At 40.7% G+C, this 20,855-nt stretch overlaps 1 protein-coding gene across 3 annotated transcripts in view; it reads left to right on the plus strand.

Annotated features, from left to right (window-relative positions):
- Positions 1–20,645, plus strand: part of PDE7B (phosphodiesterase 7B) — a 275,867-nt gene extending 255,222 nt beyond the window's left edge. For all 3 annotated transcript variants that reach the window (XM_059700409.1, XM_059700408.1, XM_059700407.1), the window contains 5 exons: positions 4,325–4,416; positions 6,841–6,985; positions 8,955–9,051; positions 12,460–12,540; positions 16,989–20,645. In XM_059700409.1, coding sequence (XP_059556392.1) covers positions 4,325–4,416; positions 6,841–6,985; positions 8,955–9,051; positions 12,460–12,540; positions 16,989–17,224 — 651 coding nt within the window. In that variant the 3' untranslated portion in view covers positions 17,225–20,645. The remainder of the gene's footprint in view (positions 1–4,324; positions 4,417–6,840; positions 6,986–8,954; positions 9,052–12,459; positions 12,541–16,988) is intronic.
- The last annotated feature ends 210 nt before the right edge of the window (positions 20,646–20,855 follow it).

A 20,855-nucleotide genomic window follows, 5' to 3' on the forward strand; every position in this document is an offset into this window, starting at 1 on the left:
GTCTCCGACAAGGCATGTGTGCCCGTGGGGATACTCGCAGGCTTCCTAAGGGGCCTGGGCATGAATATGCTAACAGAATCCATTTTCAGGTCCTTAAACCGACCTGCCAGGAATGTGCTTGCAGGGAGTCAAACCAGTCCTACTTTTCCACTCCTTTCCCAATCACCCTGTCCCCACTTTACAGAACACAGAGCTCCACCCATGATGCATGCTGCATATTGCTCCAGTTGTGCCAATATCACATACTACCTCCATGTGAAAAAAAGCAAGGGAACAAAGAAAATATTAAAGGAAGTCTCCTATGACTGAGGTGCTATAACTCTCCCAGACTTCTCATAAATAGATGCGTCTCAAATACATTTTTATTCTTAAGCAACTTATTTTTTTCACATTTGTAATATAAGTGTATTTTGATCACTTAGTTGCTAATAATTATTGTATTATAAAATGCAAGCTGGAAAAACATTTACTACTTAGAGACTGATGTTAGGAAAACTTGTTCAGTTAAAATTTCAATGCATATGCTTATTTTTGTTGCAGAGAAATGTGATAGGGTGACAATAAAAGAATTTCACACATAAAATGTTTTATATTACTCCATAAAATAAAATTCTATGGGAAAATAGAGTGGAAATATAAATTCTAGAGGGAAAAGAATCAATTTATAATTTTCGACTAAAAGAATAAATTATTCATGTGGTTTTTTTCTGTGGGTGATGAATGGGCATTAAATTGGCTTTTAGATTCCCTTAGATGTATTTAATATATAAAAGAATGTTATGACTTTACATTAAAATTCGATATTTACAAATATACAGAACATTACATCTTTTGTTACCATGGAAATTTGTGATTTTAGGTACCAATACTTTTTACAATAAAGTTTTTTTAAATAAATAAAAAAATATTTTATAAAACAAAATATAGAAAAACAGCTAAGAATAATAATAAATAATAAATTAAAGTAAATAAAAAGTATAAGGAAAGCATCTTTTTAAAAATTATTTTCAAGAGTAAATGAAGAAACCTGCGAAGATCACTGACACATGAGAGCAAGACCAGGGAACAAAATTGTTACAGTCTTTTAGGCACTGGGATAGAAAGAAGCTTGAATTGGGGTGTGGAGCTAGGAGAGGGAGCTGTCAGTTCTCTCTTTGGAGAACCAGGAAGGTCTTCCCTAACAAATGGTAATGGTTTATCTCAAAAAAAGGAAATGTGTGGCTTGGCTGGTGTGGCTCAGTGGGTGAGCATCGGCCCAGGAACCTACTAAAGTTAGTGAGCTCCTGAGGGCAGCAATTTTGTCATTAATCTTTGAGTCCCTGGGCCTGCCATAGCACCTGGCATAATAGTAGCACTCAATACATATTAATGTTTCAACCATTGATTAGGGACACGGTAGGAAATTCTGTCAGATAAACAAGTCACATTCTGGCAGCTTAGGGGTATGGACTGAAGGAAGCACTGCAATGAAAAGAAGGGGTAGACATAAGTGATGTCATGTTGGAAGAACCAACAGGCCTCAGAGACTGATGGGATGTGAGGACTGAGTGTGGCTGGAAGATGAGTTCTCCCCCAATACAACTGAACTCTACTCAACTCCTAACATTCAAACTGCAGGGTTTTTCACAATGAAACCAAATTTGGAGGGAAAGATTCCAGGCTGGATTTACAAACTAACATCTAATTAAAACAAGCAACCATGGACTTTTGAAGCTGTGACTATACATTATTTTTGGAGAAGTAAGCATCACTACAGGCATTCTCCAGTTTGTAAATTTCCGGCTTCTGAATATTTGGATGTGGCCCCACAGAGGAAATTCTTGGGAGGCAGCTAGGTGTGTGTGCAAAGCTCAGGTCTTGACAACTGGCAGGCCTGGGTTTAAGGCCTTCCTCCGCCCCTCACTAGCTATGTAAACTCTCAGAGAAACCTGAAACTGTATTACCTATGAGTTAATGATGAAAATAGTAGAATTATGTAAAGATTAAATGAGATCGTGTAAACTGGGTGCTTCATAATTGTTAGTTCTGCTTCCCTGTGCTGCCCTTCTTTTCTTATTCTCTAGGATCCACTGAAGTACCCCAACTTCCAACACAGTTCTAGCCAAAACATACTTTTATTTATAGCAACTGCCCCAGAAAGGTTGTGTTTATAATCGAATACTCCATTGTCTTTTATTCTGTGCCAGCTTCCAGGCCCCCTCAATTTCTTTCCATCTCCCTGGTGCTCATCTCCAAATATGGTTTCGCCAGCAAATTTCCAAGTATCCTGTTATTCTGTCTTTGAAAAGATTATTAATGAAGATGTTAAATCAGGCTGACATAAATAACAATGCTTAAAGCAATCCTCCAGACACTTTTGTTCTACTCATCAGAGATATGGTGTCATTTATCATTAGGTTTTGTTACAGTTTTCCAGCCCCTTAAAAACTCACACGAAGACACTCATTTCACTTGAATTAATCTTGCAAGTGACCGCTCATGAGTTACGGAATTATATGTCACCACAAGATAGAACATCTGTTACATCACACTAACCTATCACTTTCTTCCCTCATAAATCTTGACGGTCAAAACAAATTAGTCTAGCATGTTATTTCTAATAAACAGTCTCTTTTGTTGTGTGTGGCTCATACCCAAAAGGAGATAATAGACCAGTTGATAAAAGTAACAAAATCTCATCACTGGTTCCAACATAGTCAAGTGATAAATAACGAATAATGACTCTTTGGCAAGGAGAGGAATGAATAGCAATAAAAGAGCCCATACAGAAGGTCAGTATCAGACTGTGCCTCATGGAACTAAATCCTACAGAGTCCCGGAGAGAAATTGCTGCCTGGGTTCAGAACCAAATATAGTGGCAGTTTCCTTGAACTTGCTTTTTCCTAATAGATCCTTGGTTGTGTTACTCACAGAGGTTCTCTTTTCTCACTTCCTGAAAAAGTTGGGCATTATATGGGTGGCTCTGTTATAGCAGCGGGAGGCATAATGAAGGAATATTTTCCTCTCTCTCTCTCTCCATTTAGTCTCCATGTTGTTTTATTTGCTTCTTCCCCCTCACCTTTTTATTTCATTGTGGCACGATAACACAATATAAAATTTACCATGTTAACCGTTTTAAGTGTGCATTTACATTGCTGTGCAGTCGCCACCACCATCCCTCTCTAGAACTCTTTATATCTTGCAAAACTGAAGCTGTGCACCCATTAAATAATAACTCCCTATTCCCCCAGGCCCTGGAACCACCATTCTTTCTGTCTTCATGAATGTAACTACTCTAAATACCTCATATAAGTATTTACCTCAGAATCATGTAATTTCTCCTCACTTTTAATGAATGCTATCTTCCTGTATTTTTCCTAAGTTTTATAATCCCCACTTGAAACAAAATGGAGAATGAATAAATAAACAAATAAGGAAATAGAGCAAAATTATTTCCAAAGAGCTAGATGAGTCCCATTCTACATGTATACATATCAAGTCAGTAGTAAGGCCATAATGTTTGCTAACTAGAATAAAACACTGGATTGCAAGAAATATTCATTATTTCAATAGTTAATGTTCAGACAAGCAGCATATTTAAGATAACAGTGGGGTCAAAGGAGAGACTGAACATAGTAAAAGTTCCTACAAGGAAAGAAATATCAAGATAATGGAACAAGGAAGCAATTGTAGATTCAAACTGAGAACTAATGGGCTAAGTGCCAAAACACTAGGTCATAAAGATTACGGACAGAGCTGTCCCTATCGCAGTGGTTCGCAAACTTTAGTGTACATAGAAATTAATCAGTACAAACCCACCTAACCAAAACTGTATTGACTGGGCCTCAGGAGTCGGAGTATGTCATCAGCTTCCCAGGTGGTTTACGGAGAAGGTTTCTTATGCGTGTTGAGAAACAATGGTGAGTGTAGTAGATCAGAGAGACTGTGAGGCCTGCCTCTATTTGGTTGAGTCGTATAATCTTGGTGTATCTTATGCACATAGCCCCATGGTATCCATTACTACCTATTTGTATCTGCTTCACTTTCTTTCTTCTACATTGAGTATTGCCTGACCAAACGAGCAAAAACAGTGGCTGAAGCAGGAGTGAATGACACTAGAAATAGACCTTCATTCAGTGCTCCACTATAGGGCCAGCAAGGGCCACTATCCTGTCTTCCGTGTAGCCTTGAGAATAGGCCCTATGATTGTTTTATTTTGTGTTGCTTTTTCAGTCTGCCTCTTTGTCATCAAAGAGGGGAAATGCTGGCCTCAGGGAAGCTGTGTTCAGCATGAACGATCAGTATGTAGTTTCTCTCTCGTTTATAGCTTTAATTTTCTCTCTAGAATATGTCTGTGCTGGAGAATCACCACTGGCGATCTACAATTGGCATGCTTCGAGAATCCAGGCTTCTTGCTCACTTGCCAAAGGAAATGACGTAAGTAGTGCAGAGATGAAACACACTGATGTCCACACATAAGAGATAAGCCGCTTTCTCTAGGGCACACTTGAGACCCCCTGGGTTGATGGTAGGGAGCCAGCTCCCTGTGCTTCCTGCCTGCACTCTGCATTGTCCATCAGAGGAGATTCATGTCAGTTACGGCAACCCAGAAACCAGAATCTCTCTGTGAGCTTTGAAAGGGCCTTGGATCGTCTCTGACCTAACGTCAGGAAAAGGAGAATAAACAGCTCTCCCCTTTCACACTCTTCAGCATCAACACTCTGCTTTGCCAAATTCCTGTCTTTTATGTTAACAAAATTGTCCTCCTGTGTAGACCCAAATAATAAATATTTATCAAAAAAGAACACAGGAGTTCTCAAGCTAGCTTTAAGACTAGTTCAATGACGTTTGTTTCATAATTGCCAGTCTCAGCGAAAATAAAAGTCAGGAATTTTTTTCTAAAATGTCTTTTGTTAAGTAACTGAGTTGGCCCCAGCAATTTTTTCTCCATCAATTTACGTAGGTCTATGGTATTTTAAATAGAATGGGAAATACTAGTTTCCTGATCTGCTGTTTGTTAGCCCGAGTATTTAGGCCTAGTCCTACTCAATCCAAGGCCAAGGCCCTTGCCTCACTGAATGCATGGCCCCAAGGTAGCTGCTGTACTGTCTACCTAGGCCAGCACAAATTCTGATCCGTGAAATTAAAATGCACAGAACCCGAGGTAGCTAAGAGAGAAGTAAATAAATAGGCCTCTGTACCCTTCTTTCTGAAGGGCACACAGCTTAAGGTCAGGTTATGTCTCCCCATAAAACAGGCACTATGCTCTGGGCTCCTTGGTTTATTCCTGGCCATCTGATATTATCTCATGCTGTTTCCTAGCACCCGGAGGAATGTTGAATTTGCAGGAAGAATTTCAGTTCTGATAACTTTTTACTCCCAGAAACTAAAAAGCAATCCTCATGCATGAGATCAAAACTTGTGCTTTTTACTAAAACAATACATTGCAAAGATCAAGGAAATGCAAAAAGAACTAAGAACTAGAACAAGAAATCATGTAAGAAGGAGATGAAATAGGAGGTTAGTGGCAGGGTCAGCTAAAGAAAGAAAGGAGAATGGAGGGAAGGAGAATGGGGACAGGAAAAAAACAAAACAAAAGGAAAAACAGAGGACTATTCCCGATAATGCCCACATTAATTCTCTGTTTCTCAGTTCATATTCATTTCCTAAGATACTCCTATTCATCCCTACGGATTCCAAATAAAAGTCCCACATTTTTTATTTCTTTGTGGAATGTCTTTGCTTTTGCTAAAAGAATCATTGGTATGCAATAATATATGTGAAGGGGCTTTATAATGAAATTTATCATCATCATAACATGATTATTCCTTCTATCCTCGTGTAACTGCTTTAAAATAATTTTTCTGTTTTTAAAAGTAAAGGTTAACTGTACAAACTAAGGAAAGTTCAGAAAAGAATTAGCTTAACCATAAATTTAAAAACTTATAAATTAAGCTACACTAAAAATTAAGACTTCATTTTACCAAAAGACATCATTTTTTAAAAGTAGAAAGACAAGCCATATTATGGAAGAAGATATTTGCAACACATAATTGCCAAGTGACTATTATTGAAAAAATATTTTAAAACTCTCAGAATCAGTAAGCAAAAGGGAGACAACACTATAGAATAACAAAAACTTCACAAAAGAAGAAATATCAATGGCAAATAAACACATGAAAATATGTCCTACCTCATTACTAATCAAGGAAATTCATATTAAAACTATAGGAGTTGCATGACAACTTTCAGATTGACACTTTTGTTTTATTTTCTCTATACCATTTTTTACTAATATATTGCTTGCCCATCAATTTTTAATGGTGCCTTAATCAACCACTATCATTTTTAAGTTCCAGTATCTCTTTCCAGCCTACCTGGGTTTTTTTCCATTTATCAATCTTTCCATCCCACAGTATCAGTCACTACTATGTCTTCATTATTATTACTGTTATTATGCTCTTCTTTCCCCATGAAAATCTTAATATTTGAGCTTGTTTCAACTCTATAAAAGCACAACCCAAACTCCTATGATTCTGTGAGTCTTTTTGTCCTCCATAAAGCATACATTTCTACTTCGCTTTCAATTTTTCCACCCATGGGAACCGTGGGAATGTAAAAACTACCACAACTTTGTTCACCCGAGGTTTCAATCACTCTCTACAGTTCTTGGTCTGAGGGCAGAAGCCATGGTGGGTGAGAAATTCACTGTTGCTCTGTGAGGGACTGGAACTTTGTGTAATAAACAATATCAAAGGCAGGAATGAGATTGCAAGCCACCTGTTGATGACAGAATCAATCACCCTCCTCAAAAGGATTTTCTCTCTGTGTGTGTTTTCTCTTTCATTCTTGTGGATGCAGACAGGATATTGAACAGCAACTGGGCTCCTTGATCTTGGCAACAGACATCAACAGGCAGAATGAATTTTTGACCAGATTGAAAGCTCACCTCCAAAATAAAGACTTAAGACTGGAGGATGTACACGACAGGCACTTTCTGCTTCAGGTAAACAACAACAACAAAGCCATTATTCTTGCTGGGGTAACAACACATAGGGACACGATCAATAATGTTAGCACATTTGAGAAGGAGTATCTCCCATGGTATAAGTTAGAGCAGTGACCTACTTCATGAAAAGCTTTGAGACACATGAAATTTTTAAGTGGTTTCCAAGCAAGCAAAATCTGGGTTTCGTGTCAGTAAGTTGATAATATCTCACTCTTCCTTGTTTGGTAACTGCTTCGCCACAAAGTAGCCACCCCTCTGAGCAGTTGCACACAGTAAGAATCCACCACATCTCGTTGCTTGATGTAAAATCGGCCACTGGGATATCTGTGCAGTTTTAAAAGGCTGTTTCTATAACACAAAAGTATATTATGTTAACTATGGTACAAATAAAAAATTAAGAAGCAAGTAACCTTCCTTTATCGAAAACCTATTTAATCAAACCCTGCTTTACTTAAAGTCATTACTACCTAAAGTCATATTTTCATCTGAGGCTCAAACATTTTCTCTCTGTGTGTGTTTACCTAGTCTTAGCATTTTTAGGCACCAATAATTAAATTGTTTCAACTGAATTAATTAAATCATCTCAAACCCAACCCTTTCTGTGTCATTCTATGGCAAGAAGCCACTTGCAACATGAGAAAAAGAGGAGGAGTGGACGCCAGAAGTAGAACTCTGAGTTGGTATCAAACCAGCGCCTTCCTCTTGATCTTCCATTTTCTTTTGTCTTCCTTTTGGCACAAAAGACTGAATGGATGGACCCTGGACTCATCTGAATAGATCAACTTTAACCAGGGGGATGGAGCTGCAGGTGGCAGGCTGGACTGTGCAGTCTTTTCTGCTCCATGCCTCCATGCTGCCCCCTAGCTGTCCAAAGTGCCCCATCCTTCCCAGGAAATGCTTCCTGCAGCCCTGTATCTTCTTCCTTCCTCTTCCCAAATTAGTCTTCTCTTCCCTGAGCGCCACAAAGATCAACCAGGGTCTGATTTTAGAGACTCAAACCAAGTTGTGAGTAGCTGAAAGATTTGGCCTGAGCACTTGCATTTCAAAGGGAAAGCTAGCTAACACAAATAAATCCCTAAAGGGCAGAATTTGGAGGGGACTTCTGCCCCTTACCTACTCCAACATGTACTGGTGCCCCCATTAGCCAGGAAATAGAGAAGCAACCAAATTTGCAATTTAATATAATGCAGGCTCTCCCAGACCCCAGCACTGTTGGCAGCTCTATAATCCCAGGGAACTGGGTCAAAACAAACAGACCTTGCTGGTGGGCAAGACATACCACAGGAGCCCATCTGGGCTGTGGTCTCTCTGCAGCTGGTGGTAAGGGGCAGAATCCACTTCTCTGGGAACTCAAGGTAATCCTCCTAGGATCAACATCACTGAGAAAGTGACATCCCAGATCCAGGCCAGTTTGAGGCAAGCCGAGAGGCCTTGATTTAGTTCTGCAAATAAAACACTCCTAGCTTGATATGACCTAGCTCCCTGGCTGACAGTCTGAGCTTGTTCACACACACAGACACGGGAACATAAATGCAAACACACATCATTTAAGTGATGTATGTGGTTGGCCATTTTGGCCACTGTGAGAGTGAGGTCCAAATGATCTCACTTGAGCCTGGCTGGGGCCCCGGTGGCCTCCCTCCCTGTGAGAGGTGGGGCAGCAGAAGGAACCAGGCCCTGGCTTTCCTTGGCCAGCACACCCCAAGTCTCCTCCAGAAAGCTCCGTGTCCTTGGACGGTGGCTCTTCTCTCCTTCTCACTGCTGTAAAGTGGGAATTCTGAATGAAGGGTTTGTGTGTGGTGAAGAAGTGTTGTTTCCTGAAGAGACACATCAGGGCGGCCCTGTGTGGACATGGGCCTGGCACCATGAGGCACTCTGGCGGGTTGGACAGCGCCCTGGGCTTGGGGTGCATTTGCTGCTGAACGATCACTCTCTGACCGTCTCTGCCTGCCCTGTCACTTCTCAGATTGCCTTGAAGTGTGCTGACATTTGCAACCCCTGCAGAGTCTGGGAGATGAGCAAGCAATGGAGTGAAAGGGTCTGTGAAGAGTTCTACAGGCAAGGTTAGTTGCAAGCCTACAGCTGCGTTTTCACGGCCCCTCCTCCTTTCAGGCATTTACCCTAATAAAACAGGAAGTGGCTAATCTATCATGACATTTGTTCTTTCATCAACTCTTATTATCCTAACCTTTCTCTAACTCTCTTGCGAACCATCCATTCCTTTTTTGGAAATAATTTCAAAATAAATAACATTGACTTATTACAGAAACAGGTAGTAATGAGGTGCAATAAAAGTGAGTGAGAACGGAATATATATTTTTTTAATGGTTTCCCTCTGTGGGTATAAAAATGTGAGGGACAGTTTGATTTTTACCCTGACCTTCATTTTAATGAGCTGAGCACAGCCTAAAAGCTAAATGCCGTCTGCAGTCAATGTTTTCCACTCTGACAGAAGGCCTTCACTCCTTTTGTGTTCTTTCCCCTCACTTTCTCAAATAAAGCTAATAATGAAATAGAACATCGCTGACCAAGAATTAATTTCATCCTCTCACATAGATACATGAAAAGTCAAATGGCCCCAAGTTAGGGTATAATGTTTAAGAGATCAAACTCATTCGGAAATAAGGCACTGAATTTGAGCAGGATCTTGCCATCGGGTGGGATATCAGCCTTTACACACAGTTTTGCTTCTCCTGGCCTGGTTTCAGTGCTCAGGATGTTTGTTCAGGCGCAACAGTGCCCTGATGTTAGTGACGGGATCAGGTGTGAGAGGCTGAGAACAAATAAAGCCTGATGTGTCCCACATACCAGCTCTGGGGGAGGTCAAGTAGCAACAGTGAGCCTTTTGGAGAAGCCTCCATCTAAAGATGTGTCAGTGACATTGTAATGGCCCTGAAGACAGAAGACAAAGCAGAATGGATTAGGTTGTGTGGGGCTAAAAGGCTCTACTCACCGCCTCTTTCGCTCAGAGGAAAAGCGCTCACGTGGCTCCCACAATCTGTCATTTCACTGCAGTTGGGTGTAAGTGGTTACAAATCAAAAGGTCAGTTGTAGTTGCCCGCGATATAAAATCTCCACTGAGGGAAAAACAAAGGAAAATAGGATGAATTGGAGCAGAGAGGTTTCAGATTTGATATGATACTTCCTTTACTGTGGGATATAGAAAATATTGGCATAGCATAGTGAGAGGAGGGCTAGGTTCTTCGTTCTTGGAAATTAAACAATGGAAAAGAGAAGAGATTCCACTCTGTCCCTCTTGGTTTTGACTCAATCATGTGCTCCTGTTGGCATTTATTGCAGTTTAACCCCTTCCTTTGCTTAGCTTGCACTTTTATTTGGACTATGAGCAACTCCGGGACCCTGTCACCTGGACAGATTGTAAAGTCCACACAGTTGGTATATCAAAGTTGTTGTCTAAGTGCAGAGTAAATAAGACTAACCAAGAAAAATAATCTGTAAGATCTCTGCCAAAAACTGGTTGTTGTTCTCAGAGTGTATGCACGCGCAGCCTCATAAGAGGAACAACCTAGAACATCTGTTACTCTGATCACTAAAGGTGAGCTTCCATGCCCTTTGCTCTAGCATGTCTCCTGGCAGAGAGAGAAGGTAGAGAGGGCATATTGGGTCCTTGTTATTTAATTGCATGTTGGTCTAGCAGAAGTTCAGCCAGTTTAAGAAAAGAAAGCAAACTCTTGCCATCCAAACTACACATCCTCCATATTGAATTGATATTTTTAAAATTCTTTATCATTTTGATTAATCCTATCTGGCTTTCAGTTTAGGATTTGGGCTTCCACAGACTGCTAATAGCCCCATCCAAAGTATCTTTAATAACTCGTGGTGTTGAGCAAAGGACAGAGAGAAAGGAAGATGAAATTAGGAAAACAGTGTTAAATTCTGAGAATGGGGGTTAGGATTCTACCCCTTCTCTTAATGCCCAAAGGAAGTAGAATCTCTGTCCTGTTGGAAGTACAGATGGGTGTCTTCTCAATCAACCAGATTAGAGTTTGGCAGAGTGAAAGTAGTGGGGGAAAGGCAAGAGAAGAATAAACAGGATTTGATACCTCAATGTGGAGGGTGAAGGAAAGGGAAAAATCAAAGACGATTCATCCAAAGTGTCAAGATTGGTTGAAGAACCACTATTAACAGAAACAGGAAGGTAAGCAGTAGAATTGGCTTTAGGGGAATTCAATTCAGTAGTAAACAGTGGCACGCCCAGTCCTCAGAAGGCTATTGTCATCCGGCTTCCCTGAGCTCCTCAGGTTAAGCCAGAATGATTGCCTCACATCCTTCTTGAGAATCGCCAGGGCACAGACACCAGGGGAGGCACAGCTACAGCCTTAGAGAAAATGAAGGAAATGTGGCATCTCTGAGGTCCTGCCTCAGTGGTGAATTGCAGACATTCTGGAGCCTGACTCCCTAGGTTGGAACCCAGGCTCCCCTCTTTACTAACAGTGTGACCTCGGTCAACATACTTCCTTTCCCTGCATCTCAATTTCTTTATCTGTCAAATGGGGATTATAATGAGGTGGTTATGAGGATTTAAAAAATTAGTTAATTGTAAGTAGTTAATTACATAGGTAAAATAATTAAGTTAATTACTTAGGTAAAATGTTTAAGGCAGTGCCTGACACACTATGAGTGAGCAGGTATAAATGTTGTATTTTTAGCTCCTCTAGTTTGGAGGGGCACGTTCATACCAGTAAACCCAGCTAATCTCTGAGGACCAGCTTATCTACTACTTAACCAGATTGTTTTTTCCCAATGCAGCAATTACCCACAATTTTTCACCCTCAGGAAGAACCAATAAAAGTATTTTGATAAAGCTTTGCATGAAGCATTTCTCCTTTGGTTTTCTAGCTGACATAGGGATTAAAAAGAACTATCATTCTGACCTTTATACTTTTTTAAACCTTCAGTTATATTAGGTAAAAGTCTAAGGAATGAGAACGAAAGATATCAGACCCTTATTTCTGATAAATTTTGTAGCTGCACACTGAGATGCTCTTCAGATGAGACCTCCTGGTTCCTGGCCTCCATTTCCTACCTACTTATCATTTCTGGTTTTTCAGGTGAAACCAGACGAGGGTCAGGAAGAGTGAAAGGTGGGGGAGAAGCATAAAATCTGTTTCCTTAGCCTGTAACTTAAAGCCAGAACTTGCATTTCAGGTTAGGAATGCCCATTAGTCGTGTCCTTGTTTTCGTAGAGCTTGTTCGAAAGTTTATTTTTGTCCCAGAGCACAGCTATTTACAACAAGCCTATTATAAATGGCCATTGACACTCTGATATTTTAAATTTTCACAGAAGCTACCAGAGCAAGACAGGGCAAATGGAAGCAAAAGGCTTCCTAAGGATAACAAGGCAGAGAACAGTAATTCACAGAATCACTTCTTCCAAATAGGCTGATAAAACTATCAACACTCATTTGCATAAGTTCTAGATTACCAACGTGTTTCTTCTTTCTTCTTAGGTGACCTTGAACAGAAATTCGAACTGGAAATCAGTCCTCTCTGTAACCAACAGAAAGATTCGATCCCTAGTATACAAATTGGTAAGTCAAATTCAATTTTAATTTTAAAGGAATATTTTCAGCACCTCTGCCAAGAATCACAAAGAAAAGATGATCTACACACAGTGTTTGAAAGGCCCAAACTAGAGCTTTAATCAATGACCCCGTGAATGACTGAGTCCAAATAAACACCGTAATCATGACTAATCTACTGGGTGATTACCAATTGAGAAGTAATGAAAACTTGGGTGGAGGCTTTATTATAAACCCTTAACTAACCTTTATTAACTTCATTAACTAACCTTTATTAACTTCATATTTCAGAATTAAATCAAAACCAAATAGAGTAGAAGTAATAAGAACCAACTATTTGCTGCTGAGGAGCAGATTAGTTCACCTTCTCTTAAGGACTTAACAGGTGGGAAGTCAGCAGAACCGGCCTTTAGGACCATCCCCATTTGGATAACTGTGACTTGTCCCCAGCATTCAACCTCCAGAGCCCAGGCCCAGATCCATCCGGGCCCTGCCAGCCATGCTATATGCCTTGTGGCCAGGGTTTCTGTGCTTCTCTGCTCTCCTTCAAAACTTACCTTCAGTCTCACTCTCTTAAGCCCACACTCTCAAGTGTCCATTGCACTGAACTGTTAAACTGTGATGTTAATGAATCTAAAATAATTATTACTTTTAAAAAGTTATATATAAGATTGTTAAGCAAAGCAAACTGGAAATTTTAGACACCTTAGGGGGGAAATATTTTTGACCCAGGAAGAATTTCCATCACTCCTTAAACACTCTACCAATTTATTCCATCTACATATTATAAAGCATGTTTTTCTTTTCCTTACAGTTCCCTCCAATTAAAACCACTCAGAACTTTAACGTCTATAATATAATAAAAGCATTATATGCTAATTAGACCGGCACCCTTCTGGACAAAGCCAGGGCTGCTGCGAGGGCCAAGGCAGCCACCTCGTCTGTGAGGGCCAAACCCCTTGCATGAATTTCGTGCATCGAGCCTCTGGTTTTACTTATAAGCAATGGCCCTGACATGTACCAGTTCATGTTTTTCACCAGTTTCCACAGGCCTCAGACAGCTTAGTGCATTCGCAAAGTTGCAGACCTCAAAGCCTCAAAGCTTAATGCCCTGACACTGGAAGGGAAAGGGGCACTGGAAAAGATAAGCTTAAAATTGAGAAAACCAGAGCAAGTTCATATGATATCCTTACAGTTGAGAAAAGATAAACCAAAGAACTTACATACTTATATGTATATCCCATAGACACAGACAATAGTGCGGTGAAAGCCTGGGGGGTAGGGGGGGATGGGGTGGGTAGGGGCTTGGCAGAGGAGGGTAAAGGGGGGAAAATAGGGGACATCTGTAATACTGTCAACAATAAAAATATTTCTTAAATGATACACTTATGATCGCTGAAGTTCAAATCAAATCCTCAGTCCCATAAAATATGATGAAGTAATCCTAAGGAAATAGGAACAAAATTAACCTAGTTACAAAGAATTGAATGGAATCTACAAACATTAAGATAAATATGTTGGAATAATGAGATTATTGGTTGTCCTTTTTTTCCTTAATATTGTTCCTTTGTTTTTACCATTAAAGTGATTCCTCCCCAAAAAAGGGAAAGGGGGTTTTATTAAAAATTGAACCCAGGAAGAATCCGGGGCAGGTGAAGCCAGGAATTGCTGGGAGAGGGGAGGAGGAACAGTGTTAACAGAAATGCAACCTTGGCCTCCCTGGATCCAGCTCCCTCCTGTCGAGGTTCCGCAAATGTGATTCAAAAGGAATACTGACCCACTTTGTTAAGCTCTGGAGAGAAAAACTTGCCAGGCACCTGTTAAAGACACTTGGCACCACCAAAGAAAAACATTCACATTGTTAAGCACACAACCTGGATTTTCACGATGAAGCTGATTTCAGAGATTCTATCCTGTTGTCATGAGAACACATTTATTTTGTCAGATCATACGTCCTGATTTTCAGCTCAGGAAAATGTGGTTACCATAGATACCTGTTTTTAAAATGGGATGGGGACTAAGTGACTAGGAAAATCCCCTGGATGCTACACCAGCACACCAATAATAAAGAGAAAAAGAAGGTGATTATAAAACAATCCTTAGTCATATATCTTTGTCTCTGTTTCACATCTCCCAGCTGTGTAGGTTCAGGCTTGGGAGGTGTGGTGTGTAGAGCTAGATCAGACTGAACTGGAAAAATCCAAACAAATAAATAGAGTCCAGTGGGGGCTGCAGGCCTCAGCGTCCCAGACAAAGGTTTTCCCAGTGGGTCCTAAGTAATGCAGCAATTTCCTCTGTCTTGGTTCCCCTGGGACTGAAAATGTCCGCTCTCTTTTCCCCGGTCGCAATCCACATGGGAATTTCCTGAGTGTCATCCCAGGTTTAGATCTGATTTTCTGTTTAAGTCATTCATATTCACCCAAGTGGAACTGGGACTTCCTATCTCCCCGCCCACCCACCCCACCCCTGCTCTCCTCTTTCCATCAAACTCTACCTTTTGAAAAGAAGATATTGGATTGAAAAACTCTCTGGTGACATGTGTAGAAAGATGAGGAGAAGAGGCTTTCCTTCAATCTTTGTTTACTCTAAGGCCGCCATCTCTCCTTTCCCCCTTCCCACCCCTTCAAGAGGACAATATCCTGGCAAAGTCCGTTTGCGTAGCAGAGGGAGGTTCCCAAGTCTGGTCCTGCGTTTGAAATGAAAGCCTGCCCTCATCTGAAAAACAGTCTGTCGTTCAGACTTTAAAATGGCTTTCCTATCTACTGTAAGAGGTCTTTATACAGGACAAGTGGAAACACAGAGGTGTAATTCTGGAGTACCTTCAGGAAGAAAATGAGTTGATTTTTAAGTATTGGATTTTAAAATGTTGGATTCGTAATGTTTTTATATTTAAGGTAAACTTGATAAATATTTACATCTAAAACATTATCGTTTTGCAAACTATCTTTTTAGATATCTAATCTTTGTTAAGATGAAAGATATTAGAAACTAGATATGGAGATTGTGAAGGAGGTGAAGAAAATTCAGGAATAGGAAGCAAGAAAATTCAAAAATGAAATCCTTACTTGCTCACTCCCTACATAACCTTATTAAAATACAGACATAGCCCTAGCTGGCTTGGCTCAGTGGATAGAGCGTCAGCCTGCAGACTGAAGGGTCCCAGATTCAATTCCGGCCAAGGGCACATGCCTGGGTTGCGGGCTTGATCCCCAGTGGGGGGTGTGCAGGAGGCAGCCAATCAATGATTCTCTCTTATCATTGATGTTTCTATCTCTCTCTCCTTCTCCCTTCCTCTCTGAAATCAATAAAGAAATATATATTTTTAAAAAAATACAGATATAAAGTCACTGGCTTAACTTTCCTCCTCAGTTTGGGTTATCTAAGATGATCTCATAATATTTAAATTATATTTCACTTAAGATGAGGTAATGCAGAAATGTACAGTAACATTCTGCATTGCTACATCCTCTTCCCATCTGTATAGCATCCTCAAAGGCCAAGGATCTACTCTTTGTCCAATGGAAAGATAGTCAAATCAAGCCTCATAATTCACATGCTTGTACACATACAGGATGAGTTGGTGGAAGATTATTTTGCTGAAAAACACTTGCCTTTTCTCCCCACACCTATATTTCAAGGAAATAACAATAAAACCTAAATATGTATATGTTTGTGATCATTCTAATAATTCCTGCTTAGACTGAAAGTTACCTTTACTTTCATAAATCATGTGTAATATGAAACACACATTAAGAGTGAAATATGATTAGAAAGCAACAAGTCTAAAATAATTAAGAGAACAGGCATGCAAAAATAGCAGTCTAATATCAAACAGTCTTATCTAATTAAGCCAAGGCTTTTATGTACGTAAAAATCTGTATTGAAGATGAACTCTTATTTACCTGCTGTTAGTTGTTTAACATAATTGAAAGTAAGACAAAACTATGAAAGGATAATCCTTAAAAAAGATTCTACAGGCTAATGTATGAATTCTTCAGATGGCCTAAATCAGTGATGTGCCCCTTGCTGACTTCATTTTCCCTTTCCTGCCTCCCCACCCATCCTCCTTAGTTCTAGCACAGACTTCCTTCCACTTGTTTGTTTATGTCTTTCTCCCTCTGTGAGGAATAATAACCAATATTTACTGAGTGTTTACTATGTGCCAGGAGTTTTCTAAGCATTTTACATGTGTTAAGCCATTTCTTTGTCATAACAACCCTGTGGGGTTGGTACCCTTCTTAACTCCTTTTTACAAATGAGGAAACTGAGGCACAGGGTGGTTAAATGCCACGCCTAAGAAGACATAGCTCATGCTCCTTGGCTGCGGGTAGGAACCACATTTACTTTGCCTCCATATCCCTGGGCTAAATACATAGTGGGCCCGGTCGTGTCTGTGAGGGAGGAAGGAGTATGTTTTACTGCCCTTGTGGTGATGCGTTTGGCCTTGCCTGTTTCAGGTTTCATGACCTACATCGTGGAGCCACTCTTCCAGGAATGGGCCCGTTTCACCGGAAACAGTGCCCTGTCTGAGAACATGCTAAGCCATCTTGCACACAACAAAGCCCAGTGGAAGAGCCTGCTGCCCAAGCCACACAGAAGCGGTGGTGGTGGCTGTGCTGGTGGCAGCCCAGACCACACAGACCACGGGACTGAGAATGAGGAGCAGACTGTGACTGAAGGCGTCGCCCCCTAGTGCCAGCCAGGCCTGCCCCCTGCTCGGCACACAGAGAATGAGAACCACCTTGAGCAGAGACCTCCTGAGAGGGGAGTCCTAGGGGTTCTTCACCATTATCCCAGCCACTCTCTGGGTTTCATCCTGGGGCTCCTTGGAATGCCACCTTGCTCCCACTCACCTGCCTCCCCTCCTTCTTCCAAGTGTACAGAAGCCATTCATCACCTCAGCATCAGCTGCCGAAATGAGCAACTCCATTCAGTAACATGGGAGCCGAGTCCAGGGGCAGGCCTGCCCCTCACGGAGAAGACTGGGAGAAAGAAAGAGGTGCTACTGCCATGTCCCCACGGCCCTGGGTCACACTGTGACAGGCAGCAGTTCCTACGTCCAGAGCATTTTAGCATTTGCCATCTGACTGCTGATCTGCATGACAAAAACACCAGCATATTTGGAACTCCAAGGATATTGGTCTTAAGTGCAAGAGCACAGATGAGAGCATGAGAGAAAGAACCTTCTATTTTAATAATAATTATTATTATTATCAAATAATAATAAATCTTTTTAACTTTTATATTTTATGCACTAGACAATGGATCTAAAACTTTGGACTAAGACCCGAACTTGAACAGGGGGTTCATCGTTTTGTTACTGACTTTATGCCACTTTGGGTCAGAGATTTGGCATCTTCTCAATTTAAGAATCCACGTTTCCTATCCGATCCGAGGGGAAGGTGCTGTACAGTTCATTCCTTTGCACCATTAGCCAATCTATCTTTTATCAATAACTCAGTTTCAATGACATGTTTATATTCACCACATGTATATTTTCTGTAAATACCAAGCGCTACTGATTCCCATGCCAAAATACATGAGTATTATGGGATTGCTACCTGTATAAACAATGGCACTGTGAACAGAATCCTGTTAGTTTTAATACAAGAGAATGCATTTGTAAATATGGTATAGAGTTTATTAATATACTATTGTTTGCAGATAAAGGCCTTAACTTTAAACATCTTTCATCTTCTGAAAGCTGCCCAACTTCAGTCCTTCTGAACTGCCTTCCCATACCCATCTTTCTGCATCCCAGCTAAGGTCACAAATCAAACCCAATAAAGTCTTTGAGGAAAGAGTCTGGAAACTTCACGTGCATTCCACTTGAGACCACAGCGTTTGATCTGTGGCACCAAACATCATTTCCTCAGATTAACAAGACCCTTAGGCAAGCCTGAAGTCACTTTTCAACGCAGCGATGTTGCACATTCTGTCCCCCAAGCCCGTTGATGAGCTTGTGTTTATGTGACTCTTGTCATGGAACATGGCAGTGGGTCAGCCTTGCAGGAGACATGGCAGGTCTCAGGAGTCTCTATGGCCCTGTCACCTAAGCGTCAGGGAATTCCCTGCCCCCCTCCCACCCTCCCGTCCACGACTGTAGTACCAAAGCACCTTTGGTTAATGGTTGGCATGCATTTCTTTGGTGTTCATCGTAACTGGATTTTTCTTTTTCTGTAATTTCATGTGAATAGCTACCTACCTGTTTAGCTGAAGATGGGTGATGTTATTTAAGTAGAGAACATATTTCCATTTTCTCACAGAATTTACCTTTCTGGCAGGCATTATGCTGAATCATGGCTGTCACTAGCAGAATCAGCTGGGAATTTTGTGGCCATTTTTCTTCTGCAAACACTTGGCTGTAAATCAGCTTGTGACAGTCTTCTCTAGTCGGCTAACCTTTGTGCATTGAACCTTCTGTTTAGCAGCCCCAGCATCACTAATGTTAGGTGAAAACCGGCACTGCCTTTTCTCTTTACCTTAAACGGGGTGGTGGTGGAGGTGACTTTATGATAGTGTCTGCCGCTATCCAGCTGTCTCACAATAGAACGCCAGTTAACTCTCATTTCCTACGTGCGGCTTTCATTTCTCCTAACACACAGATGAAATGTTGGAAACTTGACGGGACTGTAAGAAGTTCCTGCAGAGAGACTAAGGCTTTGGAGTTAAGGTTTAGGAAGATTTGGGAACGTTGGTTATAGTTTTATTAAATATGGAGAGATTGTCAGATGGTAGTAAAGAAAGTGTGGAAAACTCATGAAATGGATGGATTTGATAAGTTGAAATAGTTGGTAGGGGTAAGAAGGGAAGTTGTGGAAACTTAACACTAACTTTATTTTTTTTTCTGTAATAACTATGAACTGACAGAGGATTCTTTAGTGCTGTAATACTCGGAAGCTCTCAGCTTGGTAGGGCCCCATAAGGGAAGATGTTGAATGTATTCCTGCTTCCAAACCTCACTTATGTTGGTTTGATGATGCAGAAAGGGCTTTTGAGTCGTCTATTTTTAATGTCCATGAGATCAAAGCAAGGACAGCAGTTACTGGGGACAATACAGTAGAGACTAGAAAGAAAAGGCTATTTTAGCTCTACCTTGACTTTAGGAAATGGACTTTGTTTAAATTATATTTATATTGTAACTTAAATAAATAATATTGGGGGCGTTTTTACTAGTTCCAACTTTATAGGGCCAAAGTATTTATGCTACAATTAGGTCTTAAAGAAAAAGTCACAGAGAAAACTACCAAATATCCAGGGGTTAAGCCTATGAAGCAGCTACTGGTGCAATAAAAATCAGAAGTAAAATGAGACATGTGGCATTTGTGGCCTCCGTTCAGTCATCTGGAGGTTTCTTGAGTTCTTTATTTTTAGGCAAAACAAGAGAATGTGAAAACATTTCTTTCTTGCCTACCAGTAGCTCTCTTGCAATATTTCAGTGGACGGAGTCCAGTTACTAGTCAAGACACAGCTGCAGATCATCCATGGACCTTGTCTTCACATTCTTCTTCTGGTCCATGGGCCACTGACAGCTGACTTGACTTTAATTCTTTCACTGCTTGAGAAGAAAGGGTCAAAGGGCTATTTTTAGTAAGCAAGGTAAAGTTGAAATCAAATTAAAAGAGAGAAAGAGAATATATAACACTGCCAGGCCTGGTAGGCAAAGCCTGCTTTTCCTTGTAACAGCCTCTGTGAATAGTTAGAACCTTGTTCATGAAACCCTGACCCACCCATAGCCCCTGCGAGGCTGAGTCAAGATCCCAGTTTCTAGTGCTTACAGCTTCCCGCAAGGGGACTCAGAGCGCATCCTGCAACACTGTCCTTATATAGTGCTTCCTACAAAATGCAGACCTGTTTTGTAACCTTTTCTCATGTAGAATCAGATATGCTCATTGATTTGAAAATTGGTTATGAGCTTGTATCTCACTGTATTTCTTACGCTTTGTTCTTTTAAGCAAATCCTTAAAATTGTGTTGTTTTGTGTACACAAGTAAGTTTTGGGGAGGGAAAAAAATAAACACCTTGTGAGTTTTTGCTCAAAATGTGGCCTAAATATCCATTGGCATGTCTAGATAAACAATCAAAATAAAGATAATTTCTTAAAAATATAACAACATGCTAATATCCTGATTCTCACCAAGTAACATGTTACCAACTATCCAATTGGATTCAACAAAAAGGACCCCGTGCTAAGTAGAGGAAACATCCAAGAAAAAGAGCACAGATGCAGATATGGGCCATGAGACTTCTTCCACAGGGGGTTGCAGAAATAGCCATGTCCTTAAAGGCATCACCAGCCAGTTCATCCCAAGTTAGGGAAACAG

This window comes from Myotis daubentonii, chromosome 6 (assembly GCF_963259705.1).
Source record: "Myotis daubentonii chromosome 6, mMyoDau2.1, whole genome shotgun sequence".
Taxonomy (NCBI): domain Eukaryota; kingdom Metazoa; phylum Chordata; class Mammalia; order Chiroptera; family Vespertilionidae; genus Myotis; species Myotis daubentonii.